Consider the following 12,833-nt stretch of genomic DNA (forward strand, 5'->3'; position numbering starts at 1 on the left):
CCTAAATTCAGGTCAGTCAGTCTAGCCTCTACAAAGGAGCCTTTTTTATGGAATGAACAGACAAAGTAGTTGCTACTATATATAAGCACCAACCAGAGGATGTCTGCTTCATACCATTTATCCGCTCAGTCTGACGGCCATAATGTTTGAGCAAGGCAAAAGAAGGCAAACGGTTATACAATCAAAACGCTCACCAGCAACATTCAGTCCTACCGATCTGCTCCTGAATGGGCTTTTTGTTCTCTTTTATGATGGTGTCTGTCTGAAATATAAAGCTCAGGAGAGACAGACAAGGCCAAAACGAGCTTCTCCTCCATTTACAATAGTAACGTCATTGGAGCTTTTCTGAAAAGTTCCGAGATTTTGAACTTGAAGCAGCAACACAAAACGATGCAAAAAAAATATGCTGGTGATCAAAAAGTCTGGACAGTAAATTCAACATCCCCTGAATTATATTTAGTGCTTATAACATTGTTAATCCTTGAAGATAAACTGTATGCAAATTAACTTTCTGACAGTTTGACGTAATTCAATCTTCATTCTGAATTAAACTGTGGGTAGAACAGCCGGTTGCATTCTGGTGAAAGTAAATTTGCTGTAAATCTAACAGGGCAGACTCTTCACATAATAGTAAGTATTTGGAACACACCCTGTGTGTTTGACAATATGAAGTTTCTAAGAGCTTTGTCTTTTTGCTCTCTAGAACATATCGTCCCCTGAGGCGTCTCCTGTTCACCGGCCAGAGTCCATCTCTCCTGAGGTACAGTCTCTCTGACACAAACTCCTAATTGCGAATGCGAGCATTTAAACCCTAATAACAATTCAACGTTTTCTCATTTATTTTGTACACACTCTCTTTCTCTGTTCTTTCTCCAGCCGTGTCTTCAGACAGACTTTGACATCTTTCGTCCTCAGTTCCCCGACCTTTCCCTCCCCTCCAGCTTGGAGAGCCCAGTGGCACTGACCTCTGATGACTTTCCCCTCCCTGGAGGCCCTTCAGGCCACAACTCCCAGGGTCCATCATCTGTAGGGACCAGCTCCCTGAACCCAGCGTCCTGTCCATCCTCAGACCTCACCTCCCAAAACAGGGAGCAGGCCTTCAGGACAGAGTTTAACCTCATATATACCTGCTCGCCCCTCAACGCAAACCTGGGCAACCCCGTGGCTACTGACCGCCACCTCTCCCAGTCCGAAGGTGGCTTTTCCCCAGCGGAGTCCTTCCATAGCTCCATAAGTGGCCAGGGGCCGCTGGGAGATGCGGGCCCCGGATCCACTTCGCCCTATGGCGAGCCTCACTATGGAGGAGGCTACCCGGATAGTGGCACGCCTCCTCACACCAGCAATCCACCGCAAAAGAAGAAGGCAAGTTTTCCACATATTAATAATGAGGATAATGTGAAATTACTTTTCTTTTAAAAATCAGCGTTTCATCTGTTCTTTTCCAGCATGAATGACTTTGAGTGTGATATGTGCCAACTGAAAAGCCAAACCTCATGATGTGCTTTTTCCCCTTGCTCTGTGTTTGCTCCTTGGCTTTGTCTTAAATATAAAAAATGGTCCATTTTGTGTCAGGTGGTCAAATCCAAAAGCAACAGGCATTTTGAAAAAAAAAAGAAAACATTTAACCATTTTATGTTTCTATCTGAAATGACTTCGACTCTGTAGCTTTGACCCTTCCTCCCCCCCTCACCCCCCATGCCCCCTCTCGCTGCTCCTTGAAACTTTTTGCTAAGTCTCTCTTCCACTTTTCTTCCAAGGCAGAGGGCCAACCAGCATACCATTAGTCTGCTGACAGGGAAGCCAGATTACCAGGCTATAGCTGTAAGAAGTGAATACAAGCCAGTACAAAATATGGTGAATATTCTCCCTACAACTACATCTTTAGAAGTGTGCATGTACATATTGTTTCTTTGCATCTGCATAAAACACCCACCCCATGCTCCGACAGCTCCGCCCCCCACCCCTCTTCCACCCGCCCTGCATTAAATTACAACTATAGTTTTCAGCAGCAGTTTTAAGTTATTCTGCCATTCCAGTCCAATCTATTGAAGCATGTAACGGTTCATCCGTCGTCTTCGACACGAGAGGCCGGTGGTTCATGAGTTGTCTTGCCAGTGTGAAGGTGAAACCCACGTCTCTTTGCTCCATCTCATCCATTCACCTCTACTACAAGCAAGGCGACAAGACATGCATTACCATAAGGGGCTTAGGGGAAATGAAGCATGTTCTCCCAGTAACACGGGTCAGCAGTCACTCGGAAAATGTAATGTCATCTGCATTAACACGTTCGCTCAGTTTAATTTACATCACAGTACTGTAAATCCAAACTCGTCACATGTCAGACATGTGAGGCTAGATATCGATACAAAACATGAAAAAAAAGTACGGCTCTTCCATAGTTGCCCCCTAGACTGACTCGCTAAAAAAATGAATTGACAGGGTTCTTCGACCTGCCCAAAATACATTTTTACTTTCGTCTATACAAGGCCTCTGGCAGTTATCAAAGACTAAGTTAACTTTGACATTTATTGTTGAGCCCTTATTAGTGGTTCAGATTAATTTTCAAACTAACGGGTATTGAATTGTCACATCCGGTGTGACAATTGGACAACAGTGAAATCAAGCCAGATTTAAGGATATTTTTGAGCCTTGAATCGACTCGTCTTTCCCTACATTATTGGGAAACTGGTTTATTACAATATGTAATAGTACAACAGCACCAGACACCAAGTTAAAAATTTGTTAACATGTACAATGTAAGGGATTCAATGAGTTTGTTTTCAGTTAGTTTTTATATTCTTAGTTCTACAGTAGCATTAGAGTGTTTTTGTTAGCGCGAGGTATATCATCTCGGGAATATGTAACTTTGGTTGGACCTGATGTGTAAGGTGGCTCTTAAGCTTAGTTTATGGTTCTGCGTCAAGTCGACGCCGTACCTACGCCGTCGACTTGACGCTGTCGTTGAGCAAATCGCTCTGCAATTCACCGCCATGCCGCCAGGGGGGTGTGGCTGTGTGTTTCGAGAGGTTATAGCCAAATCCCTGCCTTTTCTTCTGGTCACAGTAAACGACAGTAAACAATGGCGACCGAGTTGGAGCAGCTGTATTCAAAGTCAGAGCTCATCAATATTTAAGAGCAAACGCTTATATTGCAAATGTTGAAGCGCAGGCGACAGAGAAGACGTTTGCGGACGTGGTCTGTACGACCACAAAAAAAAAGAGCAACTGACGGAAATTACGTTCTAAGCGGATCACAGCGCTTGTGGTCCGCGTCAACTCGACACGTAGTCAGGATTTTTTGGAGGTGCACGTCAGGCTACGGCGTAGGGGTCTGCGTCGACGGCGTAGCTACGGAGTCGACCTGACACAGAACCATAAACTAAGCTTTAGACGGTTTAACAGCAGACAAATACTGTATTCCTAAAGGGGTTGCAAAATTCCGGGAATATTCAAACTGGGAAACTTTCCACGGGAATATACGGTAATTAACAGGAATAAACTGGAAATTTTGGGGTAATTTAACTGTATTTACCTTGTCATAAGCACACATGCACGCAAACATTGATAATACAACTTTTAAAATATACATTTTCGACCTTTTTGACATTTTGTGAGTCAAACTTTATTCTTTTATTGAACAACGAAAACATGAACGTTGAATAAAAAAAATTGTATTCCGTATGATCACCACCCCCCAACACAAATTTCTTTCTTTAGTGTTTTTCCCTGAATCCTTTCAGGTCTAAATGCTTTCTTTCTGGACCTACATGAACTAGTTCAGTTCATAGTTCATAATTGAAAAATTTGAACTAAGTTCACAGCTCCAAAAAATGAACTTGTTCAGTTATTTTTTTCAATATGTTGCAGCTATAATTGAAATCTCTATCTGTCTGCAATACCGCTCTTGGCCTCCACGCAACTCAACGCTCTCATACTTGCCAGGCATCGGGCTGAAACGTTCAGACGCAACACTGATGACAAAGACGTTTAAAAATAACAGAACGTTTTATGTTTACCTTTCTGTTTCTGGCAGACAATGTTCCCAACCAGCTGCATTCAGGGTCCAGCTAAGCGAGGCGTGCAAAGTCTTGTTCTCAACTACATTTAAGTTCTCTGTTATATGCTTTTGCAAAAAACGTTACCACATTTCTTTTTTCTAAATTCCCGAGGAAACTTTCCAGAAACTTTCCGGAAATTTACCGGAAACTTTCCGCCCCTTTGCATCCGTAATTCCTAGCTGGGGCATATAAAACTGGCAAGTCTAGCAGGACAGTCAAGACTGCTTAAAATGCTGGATCGGGTTTGTGCAAGTCTGTGAACCAATCTGATTTCACGCTATCATGTCATTTATCAGCTCATTTACGCTAGTTGGGAACAATAACCAAAGTCACTTGCTACTCAATCCATGAGCATGTGCCTTCACATCTTGTTCCGAGGTGCCCATGCTCAGTACCAATCAAACCGGTACTAAAAGTGAGTGTGACATTAGCTGGAGCGAGCAACATGTCTAAAAATCTAAATTTAGATTAACAAAAAAAAGTTCTTAGACATTTAATTACCTTTTATCCTATTTTTTTGCAAAAGGTTTAACATGAGCCAGGCTATACAACAATGTTAGCAATCACATCCATACAGGGTCCGTAGTATACAGGGATTACCAAAATAATATAAATGTGTGTGTGTGTGTGTGTGTGTGTGTGTATATGTGTGTATGTATATATATATATATATATATATATATATATATATATATATATATATATATATATATATATATATATATATATATATATATATATAGTTTTTTGTTATTCTGTTTTCGGTCAATACGCAGGTTCACGTATCGTAACACGGGAAGAATAAAAACATCTGTAATTTCAGACCCTGACTTCCACAGCTGCCTTCTGCAGCCTCCCCTTTATGACATACTCTGTTTCTGCAGAGCTTCAGACAAGGTCCATCCACATCAGTATCTGACTGTGTGGTCATCATCCCGCCCCGCTGCCTCTTTCATACCCCCCCTCTCCTTCTCCCTCCTCCTCTCTGTTCTCACAAGCCTTCTCTCTGTCATGACGACATTACGCTGGAATGAGTGCTCTCATTGTCAATACTTGAGGTGCGTGAGTGAGTGTTTGTGTATCTGTTGTTTCAGCGTGGTTGCATCATGGCGTGGTGCGTTCAAAGTTGCCTGCTCTGTCGTCAAATGTTACTAACACTGCATCCAGAACACACAACGTGATCCACAGCACAGGCCTCATGACTACAAGTGTGTTAGTGGAATGGAACGACAATAGAGATGCACACAGTGTCATTTTCATGTCAATGATGATTTCCATGGTGATTATGGTGTGGTTGTCTTTTGTGTCTTTTTTTCTTCTATTTGTCGTATTGAATAGTTATTTACAGGTGAGTCCTCTCTGGTGTGGTGCATGCCGTCTGCCCATCACACAGTCCAGTTTTGGTGAATGATGTGACTCAGTCAGCGGCCCCAGGCATCAGAGTGAATGACATGAGGTGTGTTTGTGTGTCAGTCCTCCAGCTGGGGGTATTTAATGGCGCCCGTCCTCCCTCTGCTGCCTTAGGTGTCTTTACTGGAGTACCGCAAGAGGAAGCAGGGCGGCGGCCGCGACTCGGAGCCATCCAGCGCCTTGTCACTGGGCGGCACCCCCACCCGACCCTGCTCCCACTACAGCCAAGACTCCCCCCACTGCCATCAGCAGATGCAGCGGACGGCCTCCCCGCACAGCTCCTTCTCCTCCTCTGCACTCGCCTCCTCCGTCCCGCAGATAGAGGAGGTCAGTCCTCCACACCACCAGAGCTCGTCCGTGCAGCCGAGATGCCAGGACAACAACAACCAGTGGTGAGACGTCCCAAATGATGACTTCTCAGTACATGACTCATCACATGGGAGTTCTTAACCCTCTGCATCCCCATCAGTTTTATTCTCTGTGTTCTTTATTTTCACCGCAATATCAAATTCATCTTTTTTATCTCTATGGAAATGGCACTATCATGGTTAAAAGTAGTTTATGATGCTGGATAACACAAGTTACAACAATGTGAATCATGAAGGGGAAAAATAAATACAAATTCTGTAAATTGTATTTACAGAAATTGAAAAAAAAACTATGGAATCTAAATATCCAACATTTGTTTTACCAATGCAGTGTTTCCCCTAGGTTTACAGCTTCAGGAGGTAGGGGGCGACGACGACGACACAAACACAAACCCTTAAAGCAGTGGTTCTCAAACTTTTTCTGTAAATAACATCATTTTGTGACTCTAACTGTGCTTTTATAGTGACAGAATAAAGGAAATTACAAGAACTTTCAAGTAAACCAGGTTACGCCATCAGACCAATTTTTCAGACCAAGAATCGGCGAGTCGCGCATGCGCAAGTTTAACCTGTTAACGGCGTAACTAAACATTTACCCGACAGAACAGGCATTTCCCCATATATATATTAATGACTTTTTTTTGTCCGTGTACTTTGTGCTTTTGTAATGTGTGACGCTAACAGCTTATTGTTGGCTACAAGACAGGAGCACTTTGGCTCGTTTCACTTTCATTTTTAGAGAACATCGTTCAGAGAGCTGCTCAGGTGCTCCTCGCAGGAGAGCTACTGTTGTTATATTCAAAACGCAGATATAACTTTGTTGTCTACTTTTCACACGACATATTTGTCGATATATTTGATGCCCGCAAGTGTGCACACCGGGGCGGAACTCGCGCAACCACGTAGAGACATAAATAACAAGCTGTGTGTAGATCCGATCAATAAAATACGGCCGTTTATTTTGTTTAATTACAGAAAAAGGTGTAAATCTGTTCTATAGGAAAGAGAACCGTAAATGACATTTTGTGATGTAGCGCTGTAGAGAAAATTACAAGGGGGTGTTTATTTTTTTCAGGGGGGCGCCCCGCTCCACTATTATAATGGTAGGGGAAACAATGCCAATGTAAAAAAAAGAAGCTTCGCCTGCTATATATTGAACCGCTTACATTTGTACAGCCTCTTCTTTCCTTAATTCCTTGTTTCAACAGCCTGCAGTTCAGTCGAAGATTCAGAAACATTTTCATAGCTTATCATGGCTTCCTAGTTTGTTTTTTTTAAACAAATATTTGTGTTGTTGTCTTTTCTCTATTACACAAAAAAATACAGGGCAAAAAAAAACAAGGCACATAACAAACCTGAAGAACAAAAACAAAAAAGGCAGATATAGGCAACTCAGGTAGATGTATCAAAAAGAACCCCAAAAAAAGAACAAGGGAAACAAGAAACTACAGGATTGTAACAAAATCTTCTCCCTCCAGAAACTCCATAAATGAGCCCCACATTTTGTCAAATGTATCATATTCCCTTTTAACTACAGCCTGTAAACAGATTTCCAAGCCATTGCAATGTTAGGTTTAGCTTCAAGAAAGCAGAATTTGACCATCTTCTTTTTTTTATTGTTAAGCGTACAGTTTACTGGGAAAGAGATATAGTTTTGGACATAATGGAAGTTGTTCTTTGATACAGATGGAAACAATTGAAATAATCTCTTTCCAGAAATACTGAATAAGGGTGCTTTCTTAAAGGCAGTGAAACACACTACCTTTATGTATTTCACATTTAACACATGTATCCGGTGTATTGGGGTAAATGCGATGTAATAGTTCTGGAGTTATATAAGTTCTCTGTGGTCGTGTTTTGTCAGGACCCTGCTGATCTGGTCTACAGTGGTGTTCTCCCCAGCCTGTAGGCTTGCTCAACGATTACCTGTTGTTGTTGTTGTTGTTGTTCTTCTTCTTCTCTTGCTTCTATGTTGAGAGCCTTGTGCAGCCACGTGGTTAAGAATGCACGCGCATCTTTGCTCTCCGCTCACTCGGGTAATCCAACCAGTCTTAGATTAGAGCGACGTTTGTAGGTTGTCCACCCCCCCCCCCCCCGCGAGGTGAGTTTGTTGACTCTTTTTCACGTAGTGTCGGCTTGTCTTGTTTGCTACAGGAGCTTGTCTTCCACAGTGCTAATGAGAGTTTCTTCTTCTGTGAGTCTTTTAGAAAATGCCCCTATAGCTTCTTTTATCTCTCAGTTGGAGGATATGACTTCATGTAGTTTAGTGGAAAAGTCGTCTCTCATGGACTGTATGGCAGCTAGAATCTAGTTCTCATTGCTGCGAGTTTCCTCATGAGTTAGTTGAGTAGTAGCTACCTCTTCCGTGTCTTCTTCGTGTAGGCTGTCAGAGTCTGTCTTTTTGTCGTCTTTAGGAGGCCATCCTTTCCCTTGGTTTCTCGACATCTTGTAATGTTTTAGGTCACAAATAGCTTGATTTAGTTAGGAAAGTATATAAATTTTCGCCGGAGCCTCGCGCCACACGTCTGCCCAGTTGCGCGTCATATTCGTGGTTTGGTGTGCTTTTATGGCTTTCTACTTAAAGTCAGGGGCTCAGAGTTGTGTGTTTTTCATAGGGTCTGTTTCGAGTAAGGTTAATTGATGATTTTAAATTTCGTCCCAATCTGAGTTTGCAGATAACGTTTGGTTTTGTTTTTCATCCTAGGATGGTCCCCACTACTGTTGAACGTCTGAGGGAAGGTCAGGGGTCTCTGGAGCGAGTGCTGAGAAGCATCAAGATGGAGCGGATTTACAAAAGGAGTGACGGCTCCACAGAGAAGGAATCTGGTATGACAATGTTTGATCCCTGCAGAGGAATTGGGTTGGCAAAAAGAAAAAAATAATATATATTAAAATAACTTTAGATGGAAATGAACCTCCAGCAATGTTGTGCTTAAGCCTCCCGAATGATAACATGTTTTCTGTCTTCTCAGATGCAGATCGGTTTGAGGTGCAGGCCGCATCCATGGCTTCTCCCATGAAGAGTCCACACAGATACAGTCCTTCTGTGTACTTACACCAGGTAGCCTGTACAAACCATTTCTATCACCTGTCCCCCAACCACCAGTATCCAAACCCAGTGATTTCTGCTGATATTAATATACAGACTACCAGATGATCAATGGCCTTGTTTATCGTCCATTTTCCCAGTTAATTGGATTTATCCAGACTCATTTTTAATGATGCCAGTCTCTGTTTCAGTTGGTTTTCAATGATCATGTAGTCAATGCGTTTTGTCAGCATTTTCATTTGGATTTGATGTATGACCGACATGACAGACTAAAAAGTTAAGCCAATGAGGAAGTGTTTTAAACCTACATTCTCTCTAATGTCCATCGGCGGACTATGAGATAATGACTCTACTTCTCTCGATTTTTTTTCTTTTTTTTTACCTCAGTAAATTATCTTAATCTTAAGTTTCAAGTCTTCAATACAGTATGATGTTAATTTAGTAAAATGATGGTCCAATTTAGAGTCTGGTAGACCACAAAGCAAGATGCTTTAGGGCGGGGCTACTGTTATTGATAGGCCGCTACATGACGTTGTCCTTTCTGAGAATTGTAGCCTTAGAAACGTGCCACATGAAAGATTGACTATGTGTCTTCTGTGTGTTCAGTCATCAGAGAGCCAGCGGCAGACCGACAGCCCGTCGTTTCTCCAGCAGACCTCCAACTCTCCATTCCGGGGTTCCTACAGTCCCTCATCAAGCCAGAGCTTCTACCCACGCCACGTGTCCCAGGACCACCCTCCATCCTCCTACCCCAGTCACACCCCCACCTCCTCCTCGGATTCCTGGCCGCCAGCGGGCTCTCTGCACCAGCAGAGTGGCAGCAGTAGCGTGGACGGAGGCCCCAGCTACGGCAGCAGCCACTTGAAGGCGAGCCTTTTGAACAGCAGCTGCTTGGTGGGGGCACCCAGTCCAAGCCCTAGGCCCCATGGGCAGACTAATACAGACTTAGGCACCCAGGCCTCCAGAGGGAGTCAGCAGCAGGCATCTCGTAGTCTGAAGTCGGGCAGCCCAGGCCAGACGGCGCTGCAGGCTGGCTCCAGGCTGCTGCCGGCCAGCGGACCGACCCACTACCCACAGAGAGGGACGAGCCTCAGTCAGTTCCAGCACTCCCCCCTCCAGGGACCCGGAGTCAGGACACAGTCAGGAAGCTTTTAGTACTGCGTGCGTGTGTGTGTGTGTGTGTGTGTGCGTGCGTGTGTGTGTGTGCGTGTGTGTGTACGCGCGCGTGTGTGTACGCGCGCGTGTGTGTGTGTGTGTGCGCGCGTGTGTGTGTGTGTGTGCGCGCGCGTGTGTGTGTGCGCGCGTGTGTGTGTGTTTGTGTGTGTTGTAGCTGCGTACCTCCTCAACCCCTAAAGCTGCTGTGAAATGAGGCTCAGGGAGTTTGGGGAAGGGAAATGTACAGACGGACCTAAGAGGAGCAAGGACTTCTTTACAGATTTCTTTTCTTTCTTTTCTTTCTTTATTTTCAGAAAAAAGAAAACAAATCACCACATTCTGCACAAAGCTAATCATTGACTTTGGACATCATTACGGAATCAGTGCAGAATGCGATATGGTTGACACGTTCTGAAAAAAACAAAATCACAAGAAATCACGTGTAACTTAAAATTGTCCCCAATGTTTCCTCATGTGCCGGACTGTGCAAACAGGCTCTATAATGTCGGAAAGTAAAAACTTCCACACAAATGTCTGTACAAAGTTATAAAGCCGTACCTGTCGCCCTGGTACCCAGGTTGGATAAATGCTGATATGTAACTAAAAGCAAGAGTTGTTTTATTTTTCTCGACATTATGTTTTTTTGATTTGGCGAGTGGCCGAGTCTGTGCTGCGGTAAATAAGTGTTTGATTTGGAGGGATGGGGGGGAACAATTCAAGCAGCATTTTAATCATCCGTTCTAAAGATGCATTAGAGAGGCGGGGAGGACGGGGTCTCTCTGAAAACCACCATTCCATATGATTGCCAGCTTCCGTGTTCTCTCACCAAACATGAAAACAGCCCCTTTTTCTCTCTCTCCCTCTCCCCCTCTCTCTGTCTCTCTCTCTCTTTCTTTATTCTCCGTTGTTGTTCCGTTTTTGTTTCGGTTCTCTTCTGTTCTCTCACCCTCACTGGACTGTTGGATTTCACATTTGAACTACTTCGCTGTAGACCTCTGATATTGTACTTGAGACATACAAGTCTTATGATTCATGGTGCTGCATTCTTGTTTTTGTTTTTGTTTTTTTTTTTCAATAAATTTGAAATCCAGTTGAGTTCCCCACATATGGCTGCATTCATCTTGTCATTCCATCAGTTGAAATCCTTTGTATTTGTCTTCAGTTTCATATGAATCATATTATAGCGATGGGAGGCAGGAGAAAATCGGAGGAGGGTGATACAACACAACTTTATTTTGAAGCTAAAGATGTTTGGATTGACTGTTTTTATCCTGCATAGTTTCTTTAGAACAACATGATATACATATTTTTCTCATCAATCCTTGCATTCCGTCACCAAGGAACACCAGGGAAGATCTCTGAGAGTGTTCGGATTGTTTAAACAATCTATGAAGAAAAAAAACTGCTATGTTCTCTTGAGAGCTGTATTTGTATTTTTCCTTTTTTCACAAACTGACTTGTAAAAGAGAGAGACGGTTCTCATGACTGCCGCAGTGGAACCTTAAGCCGACGTTAAGCTGACAGCCAGCGCAGCATCAGTCTCCATCCTCCCTCCGAGACTTTTTATTTTTGACAGGATGTGGAAAATAGGGGTGACTGTTTGGAAGACTTCAAGGACCGAGGGCCCGGTCATGGGACTAGGCTTCACCCACTACTACACCCACCAACACATAGAAGGGTACTAGTGTTACATGAATGTTTGATTCATAAAAAAAAAATAAGAGTTGTGACCCAATATTAACCAGCACCTTAAAATTTCAGACATAAAGCCTAAAAAACACTTGAACAATACATATGATTATGTGTACTTGTAGAGAAAGAAATGTGACACATAGAGCACTGAATTTACTGCATGTTTGTTTTAGCAACCCAGTGACCAACTTTGTCAGATGGTTAGAAGCTAATCTTTGGGTCTCTGCCTGGGTTCCCTCCCCCCCATCCCCAGCTCCCCTACCAAAAAAAAAAAAAAAAACAGACGCTGCGCTCTCTTTTTGTTTCGCTCTGTCTGTTTTGTTATATTTTTACACAGATCATAGTAACTATTTAAATTGAAAGAAGCAAGAGATGTAATGCATTTTGATAATAAAGTAATCATAATGGTAATGTATTTTGAAAAACTGCCATTGCGATCTATCATTTTGAGGGACTCCACTTGTATGTAGACGTCACAGCAGTCCAAGTGGGGATTGAAATGGTGTTTCACTCTTTACCGTGCGACTTCATTACTGTGGTATAAATCTGATCTGTTGTGCACATTATTTTCAGAACTACAGCGAGCACTGAGACTGCATACATGAGCTGCTGGTTGAGGCCCATTGCAAAGCCTGCTTTCCCCATCAGTGATGAGCCTCTGATCTCTGCCAACAAGCCTGTTCATCAGAATATGTTTAAAAATCTGGAACGTTTCAGTTTTTTCATTTATTCTAATAGATATCACTATGAAACTTCACTTACCCAGTCGATCACTTACATTAAGATAAGGATTTTACTATACTGTGTAATACTCAGAAGGTTTAGTGGATGTAGGATCAACTTGGAGATTTCGGGCTCGGAATGAAAAAAACTAACTAATTTGGAGAGTACGGTCTTTAAAGATGTGTTTTGTAACAGACTCAACAAGTAAATATTGTTTTTTTTTAAAAAAGATCATCGTGAAACTTAGATTAAATCAATTGGTTGGTGAAATGTTATGTTTACATATGCAAATTAGGCATTATCTAATAGAAACTTTTGGTAAATTTAAGAGAAATCAACAGACTTACATAGACAAAGTAGTAAAGTAAACACCTAAATG

General features: G+C 42.7%; 1 protein-coding gene across 6 annotated transcripts in view; it reads left to right on the forward strand.

Moving 5' to 3' along the window:
- The window catches only part of setd5 (SET domain containing 5), a 40,197-nt gene extending 28,071 nt beyond the window's left edge, over positions 1 to 12,126 (forward strand). For 5 of the 6 annotated variants that reach the window (XM_068593476.1, XM_068593480.1, XM_068593478.1 and 2 more), the window contains exons 19-25: positions 704 to 760; positions 877 to 1,362; positions 1,762 to 1,854; positions 5,582 to 5,859; positions 8,540 to 8,661; positions 8,808 to 8,896; positions 9,491 to 12,126. In XM_068593476.1, the coding sequence (XP_068449577.1) occupies positions 704 to 760; positions 877 to 1,362; positions 1,762 to 1,854; positions 5,582 to 5,859; positions 8,540 to 8,661; positions 8,808 to 8,896; positions 9,491 to 10,039 (1,674 nt within the window). In that variant the 3' untranslated portion in view covers positions 10,040 to 12,126. The remainder of the gene's footprint in view (positions 1 to 703; positions 761 to 876; positions 1,363 to 1,761; positions 1,855 to 5,581; positions 5,860 to 8,539; positions 8,662 to 8,807; positions 8,897 to 9,490) is intronic. The other variant, XM_068593481.1, reaches the window with a different exon arrangement.
- Positions 12,127 to 12,833: the final 707 nt, after the last annotated feature.

This window comes from Clinocottus analis, unplaced genomic scaffold (assembly GCF_023055335.1).
Source record: "Clinocottus analis isolate CAN_PGR_092001 unplaced genomic scaffold, fCliAna1.0.p SCAF_3, whole genome shotgun sequence".
NCBI lineage: Eukaryota > Metazoa > Chordata > Actinopteri > Perciformes > Cottidae > Clinocottus > Clinocottus analis.